General features: G+C 48.0%; 1 protein-coding gene across 8 annotated transcripts in view; it reads left to right on the forward strand.

Annotated features, from left to right (window-relative positions):
• The window catches only part of LOC1272074 (pituitary homeobox homolog Ptx1), a 58362-nt gene that overhangs the window by 21058 nt on the left and 19060 nt on the right, over positions 1 to 18244 (forward strand). For all 8 annotated transcript variants that reach the window (XM_061663674.1, XM_061663681.1, XM_061663663.1 and 5 more), the window contains 2 exons: positions 10595 to 10729; positions 11325 to 11611. In XM_061663674.1, coding sequence (XP_061519658.1) covers positions 10595 to 10729; positions 11325 to 11611 — 422 coding nt within the window. The remainder of the gene's footprint in view (positions 1 to 10594; positions 10730 to 11324; positions 11612 to 18244) is intronic.

Consider the following 18244-nt stretch of genomic DNA (forward strand, 5'->3'; position numbering starts at 1 on the left):
AGAGGATTCGGTACAACCACTTCTGCAGCTAGTGGTGCGGATCTAAATAGTGCGTTTTGGAGCTGGTTGTTCGCGTGGTCTGACGCGACTAACAAATGTCACACAGATAGAGAAAGAGAGGAACTTCAATCAAGAATTCTTACAGTGTTTTGGGGGAACGGAGAGTACTCGAGATTTCGAATTTATGGATTTTGTATACTGTCTACACTCCGATACATCTCACCAAGGTCAGAACCACATAGAGAGATGGAGTATATAATAATTCTACCAATGTTCCCCCTTTTTTGTGGAGCATATCCATTCAGTATTCGATCATTCCATAGAAGTTAAGGTTAGTGCGCAAAGGAGTCACTCTGCTCCACTTCACACGTGATGAGATGCAGCAGCCTTATTGAAGAAGCACATTTCCATAAACGGCATCGCCATAAAACCGAAACACACTTCAACCGGCAGCACTGACGCTTCCGTCCCGAAGCGTGAAAAAATCAATACCTCATCCGAAAATGATCAAGGTCATCAATGGGTATCATAGCGCACATCATGAACCCTTATCATTTCCATCATCTATCGTTATCCACTGAGATTTCGCACCGCACAGTCTATCGATCTTGGCCTTGTGTGCCTTGTGCCCGTCCAGGGGTGCTTTTTTTGCGCACGTACACTCGCCCGGTTCCGGGTTTTCTTCCCTGGCTCGAGCGTCCTCCTCATCGTCGTCTGTGCTTGCTGTTTTATTAGCTCTCGCCAGTCTGCCATTTTAGGACCCCACAGGAACTGGGATAGATTTACTATAAACGCGTCTCATGCACTCCCACCCCTCCCGTGATGGGTTTCCTCCCTGTTGGGTTGGAGTATGAAGAAAACCTAACCGAACCAAACCAAGCCAACAACAACAAAAAAGAATCCCCCGAAAAACCAGAAGCTCCACTTTAGCTCCGACACGTACGACCCGTTTGTGACGAAACATTGTCGGGGGTAGAAGGGCCGCCGAACCTGAAGTGAATGTAATGAAAGGAGCTTTAGATTATGTTTAAATTGAGATTTATGAAGACACATTACAGCGCAGACACACACACACACACACAGTGCGACGGGTAGAGCTGTGCCGAGGGAATGTGCACGAGAGGAAGCAACATTCTTCAATAACAGAATCGCTACCCAGTCACCTTTTCTCCCGACCCTCCGAAAACCCCCTGCAGCTCCTTCTCGTCCGTATTGGTGAGATGAAATGTGAACCCTTGCCTGTCTATCTCTCTCTCTTTCTCTCCGCTGCCCCTTTTCCCCCTGGCTGGTGTACGAAAATGCCGTCGGAAAATCGCTTTCGAAACCGTTCACCAGCCATCCGGTTTGCGTTGTTGCGTGGTGTGTTCAGACCGGAGATCCGTTTTTCGGTTCGCCTCAAAATGGTCACGCTTCATCGAGCTTCTCTTCCTTGCGGGAGGCAGCAAGCGACAGCACCAGCACCAACTGATGGCAAAAGCCAGCACCCGTCCCGTCAACCGTCCCGTGCAAGTGCAAGTTTTTGAATATGATCACCGAACGTCCGGTTTCCTCCCGGGATCGGAAATGTGTATCGTAAAATAGCTGGGTGCACGCCAACCAAAGCGCACCATTTTGCGTGCACAACTTATTACGAAGTATTGTCGGTTTGCTTTATTTTCTTTTATTTAACGATCTAGGATATTCCCCGGACACACACACACACACACATACATATACCTGCTGCCCTCGCAAGCATGTTTGTGGTGTACTGGTTTGTAACGGAGGAGGATGAGCACGTCATGGGAGACTGCAATCCGTCGTGGATGAAGAGGTTTTTGTTTTGAGTAATGTGGAAATATTACACACGCCTTCGTAAATAAATAAAGTCAGCACACTGTGCACCGTGTTACTTTGCACAAACTCGAAATTGTTGAAGATGGTTGCTACACAGGCGGAGTCGTTTGTTTTACCGATGTAATATGCATTTTAAAAGACACCGTTTTCCCAGAAATGTCTTCATCAAAAATATGCCAACTTCCATTTATAAAGCGAGGCACGCTGAAGCTAATTTTGTACGTGTATTTGCTGATTCATAAATTGTTGAGAACAATTTATCTCAACACAACGATATAAATTAAATGCATTTATACACACACTCAGAGATAAGACATTGGGGCGCGCCGCCGCTAGGAGTCAGCGACAAAGTAACGCGAACACACACAGCGCCGCTCCTTTCCTAATCGAGAACTGGATGCGTGACAGGTGGTGCAGCATGCCGTGCGCTTGCCAAATACTCTGCGCGCGGGCAGCAGACACGACCCGTTCGTAGCCAATCAAAAACGATGACACGCTCCAGTGGGCAACGCTCGGTGCTTTCATTTAGCGACTGAGCACTGGTCGACTGGACGACTGGTAGCTCGGTGACAGGTTCCATTAATTACACTGGATCGTGTGGCGCGTATACGAGCCAACCGAAATTCTCATTACAAAACAGTGTTTCTCCTGCAAATGATATTGGTTTCTTCGCTGGATGACTTCCTTCCCCCATTCAGCTTTCTTCACATTGTGATTGTCCTTCTGCCGCCAAAAACCCTTTCGCCGCGCTCGCACGGCTCGAGCAATCACGGTCGGAAATTCCGCCCGTATGGTGGGTTTTCGGGCGCGCCAAACTCAATTTTCATTACATACGTTCATGTCGCACCGCAAAACAAAACACTTCGCATCCATAAGTCAAACAAACATTGGATTTTGGCGAGGGCTTCCCCCTTTTTTTCGAGTGCGTTCGATTCCGGTGCGTTTATCTTTTTTTTTGGTTTGTTTCGTACACAAACACACATTTTACACACTCCTGCTGCCCCGGTGCTCGAGTCAACCCGATCCCGTGCGCATTTCTGGTGCGAAAAACCGCATAAATTCATTTGACCATTAAATTGGTCCCATATGGCTTATTGTTTTCTATTTTACCCGTTGCTCGCGCTCCTTCCCTTCTTCCTCGGAAACAAAAATAGGGAGAAACAACAGACGGCGAAACAACGCTTGAGCCTGACTCGTACATCGGGGCTGACGCTGACCAAATCGCATAATCATTATCTGCCTATTTTCTTTTGCCTCGCTCTCGCCACCCCACTGCTGCTGCTGCTGCTGCTGCTGTTTCGGTCGCATTTCCATCGACAGCAACCGATAAGCATGCGATGTCCCCTTGCTGGCTGGCAGGGGACAAAAAGGGGTTTTCCCTAGCCGAGGTTTTACAGATTCATTTCGCTATAAAATTATCATTTTCCCGGTACCAAGTGTTGTCTCTGGTGCGGCTGCTGCTGCTGCTGCATGCTGCTTGTTTTCCCTCCGTTAAGGCGTAAGGTGCTGCTAGCAGGGAAAAACCTGTGCGCCGTGCTGGGCCAAAAACGGCAGCGACAAAAAAGGTATCGAATAGATAGAAAAGCATTGTGTGTGTGTGAGAGCCAGTTAATAAATGCGTAGGGCATATTTAGCTGGCACCCAACAAAACGGTCCCGTTTGTTCTTGTCCCCTCGGTGTCTTCCCGCTTTGCCTGCCTAGACCGCTGAGTGATTGATCGTTAATCGGTACCGCACCGCGAACCCCTCTGTTCCTGCCCGAGCTACTGCGGGGCTAGCCGGAAAACGCCGGGCGCCCGGTCGGGTGTGAAATCAAAGTCAAGATAAGTTTTTCCCCGGGGCTTGGGGCGGAGGGAAAAACGCACATTACGCACATGTTTCAATCCGTGCGCGCCCAGCCCAGACTCCGGGCGAGCTTGGTGTAATCATTTACACCGCACCATTTAAACCCCCCCCCCCCCCCCCCCCCCCTTCGACCCTAGGGCACAGACGCAGCGGGTGGGGGAACAGGGCGAGGGGAAAAAGTTTTTCGCTTCTGGGTGTCGGCGCGTCGGTCGAGGAACGCAGGGAGATAAGATTGAAACAGATGAGCCAGATTAGTGTCTGCTTGTGTGTGTGTGTGTGTGTTTGTATTTTTTTTGTATATGCACACCAATTTCCCTCCCCTGCCAAATTGTGCCGTGTTCGGCAACCGTCTGTTGCCCATTTTGTACCCTGCGCGGGAAGTGGGTAAAGACCGAGCGAGATTGAGGAACATGTTATTGCCGATCGGTGTGTAATTTGTTTTGCGGGTGCATATTTATTAGGTCATCATTATACGGGACCTTATCAAATAATAAGAAACTAATGCTGCGGCGACGGCCCTAGACGAGGGTTGCAAGCGTTCTCCGCCCCGCCGTTGGTGGTGGCCTTAAGATTAGCAGCGCACAGATGACACGATGGGGTGGTGGCTGGCGAATGGTCACGACTTTAAATGCAGTTTGAGCAACGATAGTGTGGTGCATTCGGGCGCCAACCCTACGCCCTAACGTGCCGGCGCCCGGTAAAAATTTCGTACCATATTGCATCTATTGCCCAGGGTTTTGCAGGCGCGCAATAGAAAGGGAGGGGGGGGGGGCGGGCATCAAACCGCGGCATCCAGGCCGCGCGCACTAATTAGTCAAATTATCACCATTCAAACAGGGCAGGGACTGGGCTGTAAATCAGGCCGGCGATAGTTTGCCGTCCACCGTGCCCCACACTATTTGCCGGTGCGCGTGTGGCTCCAATGTCATCGCGCCGTCTGCGAGGATGCAATTGCTTGACAATAGCTCAGCCGCGATTGCGCGCATGACTTGGTTGCGAAGCAGTCCGGCCCCCGTCCCGGGGTTTTGCAGAAAGCTGTCCCGGGGGGGGGGGGGGGGGGGCGACCGGGGGCCAAGAGGGTGCAATAAATTCTCCGAACCAACCAGTGTCCCCGTCTCCCAGTCGGTGCTGCACCAGGCCAGTCCAAACAAACAGTCAAGTGTGTGTGCACTTGTGCGGGGACCCGGCACGGCGCGAAAAATAGTGTGTGTGTGTGTGTGTGTGTGTGTGTGTGTGTGTGTGTGTGTGTGTGTGGCCCCTCCAAAGTAGTAGCGCCTAGGAACCGGAGCGCTATCATCATTAATCTGCGTCCAAACTATCCGCACCGCTCATGTGGGGGAACCCTTCGTCTACTTCTTCTTCGTCTTCTTCCTCTTCCTGTTACCGTTGCCGCGACAAACGCAACCCACGTGATATGGTTGGGGCCTGGGTGCAATATAGCCTTTCTGTCAATACATGTATGGGTGCAGTAAAAGTGCAGTGCAGTGCAGTGTCACGCTGGGCCTGCCCAATGCCTGGGTCCAATAAAACCTGCAGCTGCATCTATACACATATGTGTGTGGATGTGTGTGTGCATATCTGTGTCATAGTCGCTGCAGTTGGGGAGTAAATGATACCTCTTGTCCCTTGTCTCTCTATCTCCCTCACTCTCTCTCTCTCTCTCTCTCTCTCTCTATCTAGTAGAGGTGCACTTAAATTGCAACAAATATTGCTCCTTCCACAGCCAACAAGCGGTGTCTCCGAAAGGGCCGTCCTAGCCCGCGACCGATTGAAGGTTGTCACCTTGCAGCCGAGCGGTGGTGCAAGCCTAGCGTGCAACTTTTTCCCCTGTTACCAGGCCGGGGCGATGCGGTGGTGGTTCGGTATCGGGAGATAAGCGAAACCCGTTTGCGCCTGTGGCTGTTGTTTGACTAACTATTTCCAGTTCCGCGGGTGCCAGACATGTGTGCTGACGGTTGGCCCCCTAAATCAGGCCATCCGGATGCAGCAGAAACAACCCCTCTCGCCCCCCCCCCGCCCATACAGAGTGTTCCGATGGGGGACAACAAAAATCGGACGTGAATCTCTGACCCTACAAGACGAGCGTTGCTCTGTAGGCTATTTCCAAGTCGTCCATGTCCGACCGGGCTTAAGGTTCAATGCTCCGAAGCTCCGAAGGGTGGCATTTGGGCCGTTTTGGTGTGACCGGATCGCGCGAGCGAAATCTTGCTCTCCCAACTCCGGTCCTCGTGTGACGCACCGGTGCGCACACCCCGGGACGCGCGCACGGTGCACTCGGGGCGCTATTTTTAACCAAGATGTTCTTTTCTCCTTTTTTTGTTGTTGCGGCTGGTTGTTGTTGTTGCTGGTTCCAGACATCCCACACTGCGGGATCCGGCAGCGGGTCGAAAAACGCCTGCAGCCAAGTCATACATCGGCATCGGTTAATCCTGGTTAATCCTACTTTTCCCGAAGCGGCAGGCATTAGTTGCTACACGCTGCCGCCTGCTTCTCGATTTGGTGGGGAGGGGAGGGGTGGGGGGGGGGGGAGAGCAAAATAAGGATGGGAAGAGTGCGCTAACGCGCGCATCCCGAAATCCGGTCGCGCCGAGTTATTTCCTGAACAATAAATTTGTCTGAGAAAATCGGTGTCCGTGTCCGTGTGTGTGTGTGTGTGTCGTGCATGCATCGGCATTAACCTCCCATTAGGTTTTAAAAAAAAGGTCAAAACCTGCATTTGCTTGGCCTGTCAGCCCCGGCCCATGCACTATAGGAAGGCAGCGTTTTGGAAAACAGAAAGCAATATTGACAAATCGGTAAAGCGTAACCGGTCGCAACGGGTGCGCGGGCAGGAAGTGACGGTTGTTAGGATATAGGCGGAAATATTTTGTTGCGCCCTATTTATATACACCCCACACAACACACCAGTGTCCATTAGTGTGTGCCCTATCGCTCCCCCGCCTTTCGCATTTTAGAAAACAGCTCGCACCGCTCCGATTGTTTCTGCAAGGAAGACTGCCGCATTCGAACAGATAACTGTCACCTTCCCGGAGAGTGCTGTCACTGGCTGGTGCACGAATCGATACACAACGGAAAGGCTCCAAAACACACGAACACATGTGTCCCACCAGCAACCATTGCCGGTCGTCGTTGTCTGTGTTTTTTTTTGTTTAGACTTTTGCTCGCAAACTGGGCGACTGCCTTCGCACGCAGCTGAAACGCGCGGCACTCCACGACTGTGAAGCGTTGGCACGCATCGAGGCGTACCTCTGTGTGGTGTGCCATTTTTGGTGCCATTTTTGTTGTTGCAAGCATCTTCCCGACAAATAATGGCGCTACCGACTGCTCGCTCGCTCTCGCACGCGTTTGCAAAGGGGTGTTTCGATATTGCGCGTACGCGCGCGCGCGCGCGCGCACGCCTGTGCTTACTCCACCACTAGAGCCTCCACACAAGAGACTGGTCCTGTGCAGAGTGCCCCATCTCTGTCGCACGGCCCAGATCCGCGAGGAGCAAGCAGAGTCCTGCAGAGCCGGGAAAGCATGGCACATGGCAGACGAGATGTCGTCCGCCATACCTGAGCGTATGTACAGCTATAGGTATACACTAAGCGTGCTGTCCTCGCACAAAGGTGGCGAAGCGAGTGCAACAACCACAGAAAGAATCGCCGCAATAGTGTGTGTGTGTGTGTGTGTGTTCCCTCCGCCTGTCTGTGCAGTCGATTGCACAAACAAATATTTGCGGGCGCGCAATTTTGGACGCTGAAACCAAACAAAATGGATTACCTGGGAAGTACATTTAGCGGACCAAAATGTACTCCCCAGTTTTGGGGCACACACGCGCTGGCTGATTTGTTTGCCCGCCGCTGGTTGAGTGATGCACTAATTGCTATCGAATGGAGCTCGTACGTTCCCCGGCGTCGGGGTGTTGAATTCTTCAGGAATGTCTACACAGCACGCACGCGATTACCAAGCAAATAACTCACACCACCGCGGGTTCACATTCCACACGGGCGAACACACGTCGCTCTTCACAGCCTGCGAACAAAAGGGCGAGCAAACAACAAGCATTCCGAACAAGTGTTAAATGATGTTTAATTTTTCTTCAATTTGTATGCTTTCCCCGCAACGGCACGGCGGTAGAAAGGGAGGGCGTGGAAGCGCAGTCGGTTAAACGCTAAACGGGTGCAGCATATGACAGGCCGGACGGAGGGTTTGCTGGTTGGGTGTATCGTATTTCTTCGGCGTTCAATTTGCCGGAACCGTTGTTGTTGGTGCAAGGGACAACTCCCTTACACCCTCGGACGAGGAGCATTCTGACACTCTTTTCCCAAAACCAGTGGACAGCGCGCGCCTGGCACATCCGCTGGTGTGGCAGGAGAAGCAAAAGCCAAAAAAAAAGGAAGCTTAGTTTCTGCTGCCCGTCCGGAGGTCGAGCGTAATCCGAGTGCAACTGTGATGCGTTCAAGATTTATTCCTCACAATTTCAATGTCACAAGCTAATCTCCGGGCTGTGTGTGTGTGTGTGGGGCGCTCACCGTTTGATTTGGTGGTGCAGACGAACACGGACGAGTTATGACAGTCGGTTGTGCAGCTCGCATCCCGCCGGTCACGAGTTTTGATTTTTCTTCTGGATCGGAAATTCATCCAGGCATCATATCATGTAACGGGCATGATCTCTATGGCATGCTGCGTTAGGACACGGTGAAGTGCGGCCAGAAATGCGTGCGAGTCATCTGGGTGGAATTTTCTTTGGAAAATGTTAGGAACAGAAAGACGATCTTTTGCTAGAAGTCGGTAGTATCATTGACCGATTTTGAACTCGTTGAAGAATTCTTGACTCGATGAGTTTCTTGAGTCAAATCAAATTTGTACCTACGTTTGTTGGTTCGGTTATGAGTTGGATACGAATGTACATGTATTGAACATCTTATCATAGAGAAATCATGCATATCCAATTTATGTAGGAACTATTTGAGATAGATTCTGTTCTTAACTAAGATGCCTAGTATGCTCCTCCTACAGCTCACCTAGCTGATCTTTCTAATTGGTTCGCTAAACATATTGAAATAGTATGTCAGTGAGTATTCTCAAATTATAATCTTCCACTCACGATGCTAATCAACAGGCAAAAGCCCTATGAGAAACTATTGAAAGACATCAGTAAGGCACGAAACGTTTTAATCGCTACCAAAGCAAGCGAATCGCGATTGATGCTACAATTCAATTAAAAGCCTGAATGATATGAACTTTGGAAGTATAAACTGCTTCAGTGAAAAAGGTTTAATAATTATGTATGCTTCTCAACTCCCAAAATAAAATAGTACATTTGAACAAGACAAGCTTGATGGAGCTCAAGCTACGTCCTCAAATCTCAATTTTAAAATCCATCGTCTCGGATCAAAATATACATCAACTACTACGCATTCCAAAATTACCCTCAATGGTTCTATTCAGCAAATAAAAAAAACACATAATCACTCTCGATACAAAAAAATCTCACAAAGAAAACCCCCACTGTTGCACGGTAAAAGTAAATAAAAACTGCAAACAAACAGTACCATTCTGCCAGCCTTTTGCTACCATTCGTAGCTACTCGATCTTGCGGGCCTCTTTTTGCGCTGCTCATCCATTCCATTCCTGTGGTTGCCTATTAATTCTTTATACATTTAAGTTGCGCACACATACACGCAACTACAGTACAACCCCGCAATCAATCACGTCTGCCATACGCGCGAGGGGTCATAAATAGGTGTTAACAAAAACCAACTGGTTTCGCCCGAACCATATTGCACCGTGTACTAACCCCGGGGCGAAACACTCACACACGGGATGGCTCGGGGCACATTGCACACTGCACACTGCAAAGCACATAACTTATGTTTCCCGAACCAACACCCTCCGCTCCTCTCGGGCAAGAGTTTTCCCCTTTGCCCCCGCTTAAAACCTTCCCTGAACACGATACGAAACTATCTATAAATTATTTTGATATTTTAACACCCCTTTTTTGTCCTCCCGTGCCTTCTTCTCTCTCGTGTGTGTGTGTGTGTGTGTGTGTGTGTGGCAAACCCCGGGTGTAGCATTCCCATTCGGTGTGGATTCTGTGACACGGATACTGAATGTTCCTTTTTTTATCTTTTTTTGCTGTTGTTCATTTTCACTTCTGCCTGCAATTGCTGCAGCACACACAGTAGCACACACCAATCCCGAACCAATTTGCTGTCCTTAGCAGAGTACGCATTCGAGTGTGTGTGTTTTTTTGTGTCTGTGTGTGTCCCACTACGAGTCAGCAGCATGGGATGGTATTTCGGAATGATTATCTCTTCGCGGTACACACACCCGGTTTGCAGTGTATGCAGCAGCACTCCTACACATCGTTTCTCCCAACATCGTGTACATCGGTCGCATTATCCAGGGAGTTTTTTGTTGCTAGGTTGTTGCTATTATTGTTAATTTTCTGCACCACTTTTCTGCATTGAAACAGTTCGGTGTTGTTCGTGTGGTTAATTGTTTTTATCTATTTTTTATTGCTTACGCTCCATCAGCTATCTCTATTGGACGTGTGTGTGTGTGTGTGAGTGTATGGTTTTACCGCTTAATTTGGTTCGATACAAAGCCACACACACACACACACACACACGCTCAGGGCACAATTTAGCAGAGAAACCACGTGATGAAATTTAAAACGATCAATTTTGCGCTACTAATGGGCATACCTGACCGCACGATTAATGTTGAAAAGTTCGTCCTTCGGTGTGTGTGTGTTGGGTGAGATCGATACGCCACAATGATTGGGTAAGGTAATCATGTCGCTTTGTACACTCAGTCAAACAAGAGAAATTTATTCAATGTTGTATATTAACAAAAATATTCACGATACATTGTATGCTTTCCGTCTAATAAGTCATTTTATTCTTCCTACGTCTCTTTTTTGCGAGCAGTTTGGGCAGAAACCGGCGACTTTCGGGAAAACAGCCACACCGGCATGACGTCCGTCAGCAGTATTGACCACGCGCAGATGGGTTTTCCAGCATCTTCACCCCGCAACAGAAGCTCTCGGGATCGGAAAAATGATGGTACGTATCACCACAACCAATAGCACACGAACCTGTATGCTCTGTCGCGGGTAGTTGTCGTGTGCGCTACGATAGCGCATACGGTAAGAGCGCGGTACATTCTGTTGTTGATGGGGCGGCGGCGGTTCAAGCCTCGCAAAATACTGATTCGCTTTTAGGGAAGATATTTCAAATGAAATGCGTTTTGTGTCATATGCCCCCTGAATAATGGTTTAAAATCACATAAATACTCCGACAAAAAAGGTGTTTGATGGTCCCTGATGTTTACTACTCCTGCTAAACAGAGGGTGTATTATATAATGGAATTGAACCGACAAACCAATTTTAAAAAGAGACGTAAACCATTTTCAATAGAGAAATTAATTTGACATTCGAGTAAAATCACTCTCTCCCATTCTTTATCCACATCCCAATCCCCTCCGTATCCAACGAGTATCGTCGCTATGTGCATTTTTGGTACGAAAGATTACCTTGCTACACCGGTTTCCGTTCGTTTTTTTTCTTCCCCCCCGTTCGTCGGCTGCACACATTCCTTTCCAAAAGTTTTAAATTGATTTGATTCACCTTTTCTCTGCCCCAATCACCACCGCTCTAGTATCTCGATGTATCAACGAAGCCTCGGTAAAGACCGAAAACCTTAGCAGCGGTATGTCCCACGAGGACGGCACCGGTTCGGTCGCGCCCGGCACCACGATCCAGCAGGACGGCACCGACGGCACCAAGAACGATAAGAAAAACAAACGCCAGCGACGCCAGCGGACACACTTCACCTCACAGCAGCTGCACGAGCTCGAGCAGACGTTCAGCCGCAACCGCTACCCGGACATGTCCACCCGGGAAGAGATCGCCATGTGGACCAACCTGACCGAGGCACGCGTGCGGGTAAGTGCCGCCGGCAAGCAGTATTAGCAGTAGTAGTAGCAGTGGTAGCAGTAGTATCACGCAGCAGTTCCTAGCAGAAATTATGGCCCGAGCGGGTGACAGGGCAAAGGGCCATGTGCCCACACTCGAAGGAGGTTTGGGAATAGTTGCCGCGCGTAATGCCCTCGGCTGCCTATTCATCTTCATCTTCCAGCAATTCCGGAGCCGACTATCTGCATTCAGTTCAGTAGGTTCACGTTCGAACTCGGCAGAGCATCACGCATGGTATCAGGTTGTGGCAAACCTTAGGAAAAATTGTCCGGAAAAAGGAAGTGAACTCTTGCCCGTAAACATATGCTCTCCCCTTGGTTTTGCAACCGAAACATAGCAAAACAGAAACGAAAGAAAAAAAAACACGGACCAACCCGACTAACTCTGTAGAAAAGCGATTCCTTTCCTATTGTCGCAACACGCAGAAAAGCGGGATCGAAACACAAAATTCGCAAACGCTATAAAAGGGGAAGCAAAAGAAAGTTTAGCATCATTTTTACACCCCAGCCCGGGCGGGTAGGGGTTTTGTAAATATATATCTTTCTGTTTTTTTTTTTGTTTGTTCGTTGCCCTCCTGCTGTGGGCTTCCTTCCCTCCCTTCGGAAGGGAGGCCGCAGAAGGGCACTGACTTGCTTCTTTTCGGTCGCTTCGAATGGCCCTTCGCTTCTGTGCAGCTTGCAGCTTGTACGGTTTTGGATGCGGCGGTAATGTGACAAACGTTTTGTGTAATAGTTTTATTATTATTACCATAATGAAACTCTACACACACACACACAGGGCCACCCCTTTTCTTCACACCTCGCCTCGATGTTCCTGACGGTAGTGGGGTGCTGTGGTGCAGGCACCTTATTCCGATCGTAGGGCTGTTCTGACACTCTCGGCCTCGGGGGAAGCAGGGGAGTCCGGTAAGGCATTTGTTTGATTTTCTGCAGCCGAAGGGCAAACATCTCCTGCTGCTAGGATGTATTTTATTACGGCACATATCCACCCATGCTTTGACTCCACCCGGTAGGTCTCGACTGGCGCGCGCACTACTACTACCACCGGTCACTACTACCGGCACTACTAGCGTCACCGTCGCCGTACTCGACGGGCAATAAAACTGTGATTTTATGCGACACCACTTTCGCGATTTTCCCAATAGTTTGGCCCGGGGCGGCCCGTTCGAACGCGGACGGTTGGGGCAGCATCGGCCAGACGGGGAAAGTTGCACAACTATCTTATCCCATTAGCGCAGCGGGGCACGGCACCGATAATCTCGGTGTCAGTAGGGCTGAATGTCATCTTATTTCATACCGTGCCCGCTTGCTGCCTGCTCCAGACCGACCCGGGGCTGGGCGGGATCGGCAAAAGGTTAGGGTTCAGTTTTTCCGCGCTTGGTTTCGCTGGGCGCTGGGAAAGGGACGAGCAGCAGGGTATGCAGATCGGGCCGGCAGGCCGCGGTGTAATTTAATCGACAAACTTATGGTTTTTAATGATTTTTTTTTGCCTGTTCGAAAGGGCGTTCGGCGCTGTAGGTGGTGGTCCGGAGCGGCCTTCTTTTTTTTTTGTTCATTGTTCTGTGCGACAGGTTTATTTGATTTTTCTTTTAGTGTGATTAAAATAACAATAATAAAGAGGGTTGCGAGCGTCATGTGCTGTTTTGTTCTTTATTTGTTCTCTCTTTCTCTCTCTGCTTGCTACAAAGCGGATGATGAACTTGTTTTAACTTTGATTGAAACGGGCTGGAAATGACACGGACGCAAGGTTGAATCACTCTAATCGGCTATTAAATACAATTACCTTCAGCAAGTTAAAGGGAATGGAAGGGCTGAGGGGCGGGACGAGAAGCAAAACACATTAAACAGAGAAAGCAGAAGAAGAAGCTGAAGCAGCAAACCAATGGGGAAAAGCAGTTCGGCAGTGGACGAGCATGCCCCGCTGCCTTGTTGCAATTCTTTCCCAACTCCCTCATGCCATCCCCTCCACCCACTAGGTAATAAATGAATTAATTATCTCCAAGTTCGGGGTAACTTCGGGGCCGCCCGGCCGCCCCGGGCTGACAATAAATAAATCATTTCGCTCCCGCACCTTTTGATTATTATATGGGTCTGACTTCAAAATACTCTCTCTCTCTCTCTTGGCTGTGGCTGTGTGTGTGTGTGTGCTTGTGTATGCTTGTGGGTGTAAGTGAGTACAAGGAGCCACCCCATTTCCCCATGGCTAGGGCAGGAAAAGGGCGAAAGCACAAAATGGCAGCCATAACTGGTGGCTGTCAAAGTAAGACCGGTTCGCAACTCCAAAACTTTGCTCTCGCTTGTCTCCTGTCTCCATCTCGTTCTCCCTCTCTTTCTTTCTTGTTCATCACCCGTCCCCCCTCTCTTCACTACCCTTCGCTACATTGAGCTGTCAAGTTGCAAGGCTTTCTTTGATCAAAGACACTAGAGCATCGGCTACTTACGCCTGCCGCCATTTATTGCCAGCCACCTTGAACCCGGACGGGTCGTTCTCACCCTCTCTCTATCACTCTCTCTCTCTCTCTTTCTGCGTGGGTTGCGATCGATCCTTTTACCGCAGGACGACACCGGGAGCAGCCCGTGATGCGTTTAATAATAGGCGAAAGGAGCAAGGCACTGGAACCGAACCCAGCCAGGCGCCATTATTCATCCAATGTTCCGCATGATATATATGCGGCGTGCGATATTTATGGCAGTTTATTTAATGTATCTTTTTTCGGCTGGGATTTTCCTTATCGCTCCTGATCGGCAGGACCACTTTAAGTGAGAGAGAGAGCGAGAGAGAAAGATGGAAGGTTTGTGCTACACCTTTAATGTGAAGCAAGTGAAGCGGAAGAAGCAACCCACAAACGGACGAGAGCCTTATGGTAGAGACCACTACCCACGGCAAGAAGTCCGAGTGCCGGAAGAAAGCGGTAGCCTTAAGGGGGAGAAGGGCACCGGGCGAGTGAAGCAGTCTCGAGAATGGTGCCATTTGGAAATGGGTTTTAATTACTTTGCCCGCAACCGTGCTGCACCTGTATCGCATGAGTTATGGTAGATTGTTTTTGCAAAAAAAAGAACCTCCAAATCGAAACAATTTGCGCTTCAGTTCACTTGCGCACAGCAACGGATGGGGAAGGAAGCAAAGGAGCTCGGTCTGCCTTCTTCTCTGCCAAGTGAAGACTGTCTTGTGGGCTCAATCCTTTACAAACGCGGCACGTAGAAATGAGCAGACAGAACAAATGTCCGTAATGTCTGCATGGCCGAACGCTGCGCCCGACCGTACCAAGCGGTGTGCGAGAGAGCAGGAAGAGAATGGAAGGGGGCACGAGGGGTAAAAGCGATAAGTTAATTGCAATAGTTTCTTGAGATTTTGTTCGATAAATCTTCAACAACAACAAAAAATCTCCTAAAACAACAACATCCGAACAAAAACCACAGCAATGATAGCACGCACGGCAGAGCGCACAACGTGGCGGACGTGTTATGCAATTCAATGATTTATCGCTGCAAGATGTATGTACACAGTTAGAGACACTCGTATTCTACCAGTGGGACGAAATGGTGGGAAAGCGGACCACGAACCCGCAAAACGAATCGCTGCCTTTCCGGCACAGGGTTTTGGCTGGGCAGGATTTTAGAATTCTTACCGCCACCGACAGTAATGTCCCGGGGTATCATACACAGGGGATTAGACGGGTAAAATAATGTACTGCCGCTACTGTGGCCTCCCCCCCACCAACTCTGCAGTCTTGTACTGTGTGCAAACCAACTGTGTGTAAGATAAAAATATAATGTTAAACAATGTGTTTAACTTATTTCATATAAAAAGAAAATGCACAAACCTGAAAACCCATTTGCTTTAATCCTGCAAAATTGCTGGCGGCTAATTGCAAAACAAGATGATTGATTATGACAGCAAGCGTTTCTAGTGAAGCGTTTTTTGAAGCGTTTCTCATTCCGGTCGCTAACTTAAGTGTCACTTGTTGGAGGGCAGGGGAGGAGGTGCGAACGATTGCTACTTTACGTGCTTTTCTGTCATACCATTGCTTGCCATTAGTAGCCATTGTGTATACTACGCCGTATACTAAGATTATTGGTAGTGTAAACATTTGTGCTCTACCGAAATAAATTGTCACTTCACATTAGTAGAACAATAAAAATGCTTCAACTTTCGCCATTTTTTTAATCCCACTACTAATGCACCTTCGCTCGGTGAAGCAATGTACTACATGTGCAGCAACGTCTTACTAAGCTCGCACACTACCTATCCCAACATGCCTTCGCTCGTCTTGACGATCGTCTGATGCATTCCTCTAAGATACACACACACACACACACGCACATGTGTGTGTACTATTCGCCCTTAATTCCAAGTCGCTCCGGATACCGGATCCTAAAAATAGCAAACGTTTTTTGCACTCAAACACTCGCATACACACACACACACACACACAGTGACTCTATATTCTCGCCACTACTTATCGTGAAAGTTGCTCCGGGCGAATCAAAACCGGCCAAACAGATAAATAAACATTACATTAAGCTAAAATATACCTACCCAGTAGTCCTTCCGGGGCCGGTTTAAGGGGTAATCCTCACATGATTAAGACAATAAATCTGCGAGGATTACCACCAGAGCGCCGTGCCGGTTTGGAGGAGCACAGACATGCACAACCACACGATGCGACACACAAACACGTACGAAACTGTAGCACACATTCAAATATTTTGCGATATATACACACATATATGTGGTGCAGCTGTTTTTTTTGCTGTTGTGTAGAAACAAGAAAAACACTCACACAGCGGGGCAACGGGAAAAGCCCGCCGGCCGACGAGCCTTTTCGGGTGGTTTGGAGCTGGCGTGATTTGGTATGCTGTTTCTTACTGCTAGCGCGTAATGTTTCTTTCCACCGTACTTCCTTTCCTGCTTGGGTTGAGAGCGCTTCCTTCCAATGCCTCAAAACAAAAACGTCGGCAAACAAACAAATTTAAAAAAGGTAGTTTTACACAAATATGCATACATTGTGCGGTGTGATGCTTATAAGGCGTGTGTTAGCTAGATTGTGGCCCTGCTGCTGCTGCTGCTGCACGAAAACCCGACGGGTAGATTAAAGGATCGTGCCCGGGCAAAAGGTGCGATTTTAATTTCGTTTGACCAATTTTTGCATCCCCTTTGCATGGTGCCGAAAATTGCTTGCAGGTTTGCGGGATTGTGGGTGCCAACAATTGTGCGGTTGTACATTGTTTAAGGTTGTTCTTCTTTTTTTTTTGGTTGCTGTTTTACAATTTGTATACCTTGCGTGGCTACAACGGTGAACGTTTTAATTTGATTTTAGCTGAAGCAGCACCAGTTTTGCGCTTTAAGTCTGTGCGTTTAGCAAAGAGTTTTTGGGTTGAAAATATAGCCGTAGGCTGCACAGGTTATATGTCCTTATGTTACAAAAATTGCAAACCCGGCTTAAGGATTGCAATTTAGTTTAAACCTCTATTTTCTATGTTTCAAATATATGAAATAGATTTGTAAAATGTACTTCCCAGTTTGCGGCAGTAAGACCACTAACGCCATGAATTTCAACAAATGAATGGATAGTCCTGTTGGAAGAATCGGCTCTAAACGAGTGTCTCTCTGAGTTCCCTTTATAAGCCCTCTAAAATAAGCTTATATTACGAGCTGTTCTTTGCCTTACCTTTTTTTGACTTGACACAAACTGACAGCTTTGCAATCATGATTTGCTTTGAATGACAAGCTTGATCGAATGTTTTAGTTTTTTTTTATATTTTTCATTCGTTATCCATTTACTTGCTTTCTTGTCATATTTTGATGATTTGCAATGAGGTTCAAAGAAGCTTAAACTTGTTTTTCTGGTATTATTATACTCAAAACTCCGATCTTCTGCTAGACAAAATGGTCTGCGAGAAGCTCAATCACACCACCGAAAACTGATAGTGGGGCCCTTCACGATTCTAGTAAGTTTTTTGTATGGAGTTTGACAGTTGGAGACTGAAATCATGTAAACATTCCACACAAAACCACACACAAAACTAGCCTGCAATTTTCAGTCTAGATTATTCTAGCCTCATAGCTAGAATTAGATTCGAGTACCTGGTCAAAAACACGGTGTTGTTTACATTTACCCCAAGGTGCATTATCTGGTGATGGAATCCAGAATCAACGTGTATGTAGTCCAGGTGATCTCATAGCATGTTTTTTTTATAACCAAATTTGAATATCATTTTTTTGACAGGATGGGTGAACACTTTTGTTCAAACAAGCTTTCTGGAGGCTTGACGAATACTCACAACACTCTTAAAATCTTCATTCCGAAACAGAAGCGATACAAATCAGCCTTCTAAATTCATACACCTTGGGATAAGCTCACCTGTATATTATACACACTTAGATAGCTGCTCGAAAACTGCTATACAATGCAAACAGCTGACAGGCTGACATTTCAGCCTACGAACTTACAACGGAAAGGTCCCCAATGTTCGTTTGCTTGAACAGAAGAATTAAATATCTTGAGTCAATCGATTTTTTAATGAGCAATCCAATGAGTATCTTTTCATTCCCCTGGAAGTGTGGAACTGTCCACTGAAAATCCAGAAATGATTTTCCAAA

The sequence above is a fragment of the Anopheles gambiae genome, chromosome X (genome assembly GCF_943734735.2).
Source record: "Anopheles gambiae chromosome X, idAnoGambNW_F1_1, whole genome shotgun sequence".
Classification (NCBI taxonomy): Eukaryota; Metazoa; Arthropoda; class Insecta; order Diptera; family Culicidae; genus Anopheles; species Anopheles gambiae.